General features: G+C 62.9%; 1 protein-coding gene across 1 annotated transcript; it reads left to right on the top strand.

The window, feature by feature from the left end:
- Positions 1-1199: 1199 nt before the first annotated feature.
- Positions 1200-4081, top strand: Aplnr (apelin receptor). The gene has a single exon (XM_004869789.4). The coding sequence runs from the start codon at positions 1391-1393 to the stop codon at positions 2588-2590; it is 1200 nt and encodes a 399-aa protein (XP_004869846.1). The 5' UTR covers positions 1200-1390; the 3' UTR covers positions 2591-4081.
- The last annotated feature ends 1919 nt before the right edge of the window (positions 4082-6000 follow it).

Below are 6000 nucleotides of genomic sequence, written 5' to 3'. Positions count from 1 at the left end.
GCTACGCATGCTGGATTTCATTTCTCTTTCTCTGCATCGTCTGTCCCTCCCTCCTTGTCTGTCCCCTCTGTTTGTAAAAATATGGAATGATTTCCCCAAATTTATGACTCTGGGAATGTCTTATAAAAATCCAGAATCAGCAGGTACCTTGACGAACCCTAAGGCATGGGAAGGGAACGCTGGCTCCACGTCTCCACCGGCAAGGAGACTCCTGCTGAGGAGGAACTTGTTTTGTATTCTGTTTTCTTGTAGCCTGGGTCTCCCTATGTTGCCCTGGTTGCCCTGAATTCCCAGGCCCATGTGATCCTCCTGCCTCAGCCTCCAGTAGCTGGGACTGCAGGCACACACCATGCACAGCGGGTGCTGGCCTCCTTTGGAGAGGTGCCCACCGCATATTCCGGCTGCAGGCCCCTCACTTCTGCCCGCTCTCTCTTTCTCCTTTTGGCCCTGCTTCAGTTGAGCTGGCCTCCGCCCCTGGGCTGCTGGAGGCTATATTTTAACCTTCTCTCTGCATCCTCCCCTCCATCCTGCTGGGGCCAGGCAGAGTGAGTTTCTGGGGGCCACAGCACCCACCCAGTGGCTGCCTCTCCCTCTTCCAGGACCTCCTGACCATGAGCTTGCTCTTCTGCTATGGCCTGGCTGCCCCTCCTCAGTGCAGCCGCCACTTACTCATTCAACAGTCACCCAGTGGCCACTGACTCCCTGCCAGGGCCTGGGCTCTGTGTGTGCTCGGGGTAGGAGTAAAAGCAAGAGCTGATCCTCACGAAATCCACTCTGCGGCCTCAGACAGACATCCGCCTTGGGGAGCCTCTGTTCCGAGGTGCAGCTTAGGGATTGCTTTGTCCTGAGTTTCCTGCCCTGTGGAAGCGTCCAGTCACCTGCGGACTGCAGCCCTCCTGTGCCGCAGCTCAGGGGGCCCCGAGGGGCAGGAGGGCAGCCCTGGTGTGAAGTCGGGGCTGGGGTGCAGGAGGAGGGGCCGGGCGGCCAGATGCTTGGACGGAAGGGGCTGCGGAATCTCACACCCTCCCGCCCCTGCCCCTGCTGCGGCCGGCTGGATTCCACCCAGCGTCATTTGTCCCCTGGAGAGGGGAGGGGCTGGGGGCAGGAGCGAGCTCCCCAAGGGCAGGCGGTGGGTGGGGGGGGCTGGGGCGAGGCGGGAGGCGGGGCTGGAGCCAGTGTCCGGCGGAGCACAGATAATTCCTGCCCAGGGGAAGAAGAGGGGGCAGAAGGACGAGACTCGGCGAGCGCTCCGGTCGGGAGTGAGGGGCCGCCGGGGGTGGGCGCGGGCGGAGGACTCGGGAGCCGGCAGGAGAGGCTGGAGGGACCGCGGCCGCGGGGGGACCGTGCCTGGGCTGCTCCCCAGGCCTGGGTCGGCAGAGCCCGCAGTGCCATGGCGCTGGCGACCCCTGGAGCCCTGGCCGCGTCCTCCCCGGAGCCCTGCACGGGGGGCGGCTGCGACTTCGACAGCTACTACGGGGCTGACAACCAGTCGGAGTGCGAGTACGCGGAGTGGAGGTCTTCCGGGGAGCTGCTCCCTGCCATCTACATGCTGGTCTTTTTCCTGGGCACCGCGGGCAACGGCCTGGTGCTGTGGACGGTGTTCCGGAGCGGCCGTGAGAAGCGGCGCTCGGCCGACGTGTTCATCGCCAGCCTGGCGGTGGCCGACCTCGCCTTCGTGGTGACGCTGCCCCTGTGGGCCACCTACACCTACCGGGACTACGACTGGCCCTTCGGCGCCTTCTCCTGCCGGCTCAGCAGCTACCTGGTCTTCGTCAACATGTATGCCAGCGTCTTCTGCCTCACCGGCCTGAGCTTCGACCGCTACCTGGCCATCGTGAGGCCGGTGGCCAGCGCCCGGCTGCGGCTTCGGGTCAGCGGGGCGGTGGCCAGCGCGGTGCTCTGGGTGCTGGCAGCGCTGCTGGCTGTGCCGGTCATGGTGCTGCGCACGACGGGGAGCCCGGACAACGGCACCAGCCTGCAGTGCTACATGAACTACTCCGTGGTGGCCAGCTCGGCCGACTCCGAGTGGGCGTGGGAGGTGGGGCTGGGCGTGTCGTCCACGGCCATGGGCTTCGTGCTCCCCTTCTCCGTCATGCTCACCTGCTACTTCTTCATAGCCAAGACCATCGCCGGCCACTTCCGCAAGGAGCGCGTGGAGGGCCTGCACAAGCGGCGGCGGCTGCTCAGCATCATCGTGGTGCTGGTGGTGACCTTCGCGCTCTGCTGGCTGCCCTACCACCTGGTCAAGACGCTCTATGTGCTGGGCAGTCTGCTGCACTGGCCCTGCGACTTCGACATCTTCCTCATCAACATCTTCCCCTACTGCACCTGCGTCAGCTACGTCAACAGCTGCCTCAACCCTTTCCTCTACGCCTTCTTCGACCCGCGCTTCCGCCAGGCCTGCGCCTCGGTGCTCTGCTGGGGCCAGGCCCCCTGCGGGGTCCCCTTCCACAGCAGCGGCAGCGGGGACAAGTCCGCCAGCTACTCCTCGGGGCATAGCCAGGGCCCGGGGGCCGTCGGGGGCAAGGGCGGGGGGCAGATGCAGGAGAAGTCCGTCCCCTACAGCCAGGAGACCCTCGTGGTGGACTAGCGCTGGGGACACAGGCAGCTGCTGCACCGCCTCCCTCCCAGCTCCCTCCTCCACGCCCACCTTCGCCCTTCCTGCAGGCGGTGTGCAAAATCTCCACAGGCCTCTTAAGCCCCGAGCCTCAGTTTCCCCATCTGCATAAGTAGGGGAGAGTCAGGCCACCCTCCAGGGCTGCGTGGGTCCTGACTCCGCAGTCGGGGCCGCTTTCCTGCCCCTTAGCTCTCTGCCTTCCTTTCTGTCCCTTCCCTTCCTCCTCAGTCCTCACCTTCTAGCTTGGGCCCTTCTCTCCTCGACCCCTCCCCAGGTCCCCTGTTATTCTGGGGGGGGGTGGGGGGAGCCCTGAGAGCTGAGAAGGAGCCCACAGCCCTGGTGGCAGCAGCTGCAGGGCGCCCCAGGCGGGCTCTGTGTCACCACAGGCTCTGGGGCCCAGGGGATCCAGAAGAGCGCTTCCTGGAGGTGGGTCGCAGTGCCCAGAGGCATTTTCTGCTCGGTCCCCAAGCCCACCCTTGCTCCTCTGCCGCTGAGAGGGAGCCCGGGTGCCGGGGAAGCTGCAGACAGATGGAGGGACGTCCTGGCTCCCTGAGGGGGGCGGTGAGCCGGGAAAGGGGACTGGTGGGGGTCTCTCTCCCCCAGCCCCGTCCCCTACCCCTGGACCGCAAGGCCCTCCCGCCGTCCTGGAGCTGGGGTGTGCCTGGGGGAGGGGCAGGTACCTGGCTGCCCTCAGTCCCGTGAGTGTGTGCGGATCCACATGGCCTCTGAGTGCGTGGTGGGAGATGGCCACGCGCGGGGGCCTGGATGACCCCCCAGGGCCCCCCAGAGAAGGGGGCAGAGGGCACCGCGAGCGCCCCACTGCATGGGGCTGACGGCTGGTCCGTGTCCGTGTCTGTGTCCCGTCTGTGCCGGGCTGCAGTGGGGAGGCCTGGGCTGGGGTCCTAGCAGCTGCTCCTCAGCCCTGCATCCCTCGGGCCCTGCAGCCCCTTCCCCCCAGGCACCTCTCACCCCCTCCTGTTCCTGGGTGGGTCTCTGCAGCTGCTCGCCCAGCACGGAGGTGCAGGCTGGTTAGAGGCCAGCCCTCCTCGGCGCTCTCTCGGCTTGGGAGGGCCCCTGGCTGACGTCCCCACCCAGGGACCTCTCTAGGACAGGGCTGAGCAGGGCCTCTGTGGGGCCGGAGGGTGAGGGTGTGCAGCCTGGGCTTGTCCTTGGGGGCTATGGAAAGGGGGATAAGACAGGAGGACCCCGGCTTGCTGTGCAAGGACACTTTGGCCTCTGGGATGGACCCCTTTCTGCAGCAGAGGCAGGAGGGTCTCCTCAGTTTGGTCTCCTGTCTCGGGCCAGAACTTTCCCCAGAGCCCACAGTGCTGGGGTCCCCTGGAGCCTCCAGGCGGCCACAGATGGCAGAGGAGGTGCTGTCTCTCCTGCACCCCTTCTCCACATGTCCCCGCTAGCCCCAGCCCTGTTAGGCTCTGGCTGCTCCAATAAAGGCGTGTTGTGTAACTGTGTGTAGCTTCTTCTTGCCAAAATGTTGCGGGAGAAGGAAGAGAACTGCAGAGGAGGAGGCAGGCTCTGGGCTGGGCAACAGGAGCCAAAGAGGGAGGAGCTGGGGAACTCCAGAGGAGGGGTGGGCAGTGGGAGAACTCAGGCACCAGGAAAGGGCAGAGGGAAGGAGCCGGGCAGCTCAGGTTTGTGCTCTGAGGCGCACAGAACAAACGGGCCTGTTTCATGGGGTCCAGGGAATGGGTCTGGGGAAAAACAACAGCATTCCTGCCCATGGAAGTACACTAGTGTCCGTCCATCCTTCCTTCCACCCATCCATTCATTTCCCCCTTTATTATCACCTACTCCCATCCATCCATCCATCCATCCATCCATCCATCCATCCATCCATTTATCCCTTTATTATTACCAAGATCCATCCACCCATCCATCTGTCCATCCATCTATCCATCTGCCCATCCATCCATCCATCCACCCATCCACCCATCCGTCTGTCCATCCATTTATCCCTTTATTATTACAAACATTCATCCATCCATCTGCCCATCCACCCACCCATCCACCCACCTGTCCATCCATCCACCCATCCATTCACCCACCCACCTGTCCACCCACCCATCCACCCATCCATCCATCATCTGTCATCTCTATTGATTTGTCATCTCCTGGGCATTCACTCACTCAGTCACTCACTCATTCATTCTCACTTGAGTGTCCACTCAGATTGTCTGGAAGTTGGCATCCCTGCCCTGGGTCAGAGCCACTCTGATGCTTCTGCAGTCTGGTTGGCTGTGTGTGGTGGCCGAGGACTTGTCCTGAGGGGTCAGTGGACAGTGGTGCTGCTGAGTACAGCAGCGAGGGCTCTGGGTGTCACCCTGACCGTGGGCTCAGAGTTTCCCGAACTCAGCCACCGAAAGCTCCCGGATGGTTTCTGGGCGAGGCCAGGCTTCATGGCACTACACAAAGGCTTCCTGGGTCACAGAGGCACCAAGGACCAGAGAGGGCGGGGCGCGGATGGGCATCTGTGTGGGACGAGGGGCTGAGGTGATCCGGGATTGGGGGTGTATGCCACAGTCAGTGAAGCCTGCCGGGAGGGGACACAGAGGCTGTCACCCCGGGGCTGAGTGAGGAGGGGTCACACGGGTGGGCACCCCAAGCTGCTTGGCACTCATCATCCTGCTGTCCTCAGGAGGATCTGTTTCCTGTTCTCACCTCTTCCCTCTCTCCCTTCTCTCTCTCTGTGTCTCTCTTGGTGGGTCCGTCTCTCTCTGTCTCTCTCTCTCTCTGTCTCCCTCTCTCTCTCTCTCTCTCTCTGTCTCTCTCTCTCTCTGTACTGGAGATTGCTCCTAGGGCCTCGCACACGCCAGGCAAGCACAGTACTACTGAGCTATCTCCTCAGCCCTTTTAAATGTAATTCTGAGACAGGATCTGGCTAAATTGCTCAGGCTGGCCTTGAACTCAAGATCCTCTTGTCTCAGCTTCCCAAGTAGCTGGGATCACAGGTGTATGCTACCATACCCACTGGGAGGGAGTGTTTTATTTTTAATCTGGTGACTTCCGGCTTCTCTCACCCTTGAGCTGGAGCTGTCTTCCTTCAAGTCCTCTGCCGGGGGATCCTAGCCCAGGGCTGGGTGTTCTGGACCTGCTCTCTCTGAGCTCGGTGGCAGGAGATGCTACTCAGAGACAGCTGGGTGCCCCGTGACCCACCATGCTCTCCCCAGAGGCCGAGGCCGCCACCTGGCTGACACCCAGGACCACTCTGTCTCAGCCTCGGGGGAGGGGGGCAAGCGGCTTGCAGGGCCTGACCCAGCGGCCTCTGCAGGTCTTCAGAGTGGATTTAGGGAGCGGGGGACTCTAGAAGCTTCCACTTACAGTTAAAGCGTCAGAGCAACACTTGCTCCTGCTTATCTGAGACCTGG

Source organism: Heterocephalus glaber, unplaced genomic scaffold, assembly GCF_053883595.1.
Source record: "Heterocephalus glaber isolate CG9 unplaced genomic scaffold, H.glaber_assembly_v1.0 deba00001805, whole genome shotgun sequence".
Classification (NCBI taxonomy): Eukaryota; Metazoa; Chordata; class Mammalia; order Rodentia; family Bathyergidae; genus Heterocephalus; species Heterocephalus glaber.
Note: the sequence above shows the minus strand (reverse complement) of the source record. Positions and strands in the feature narration are given on the sequence as shown.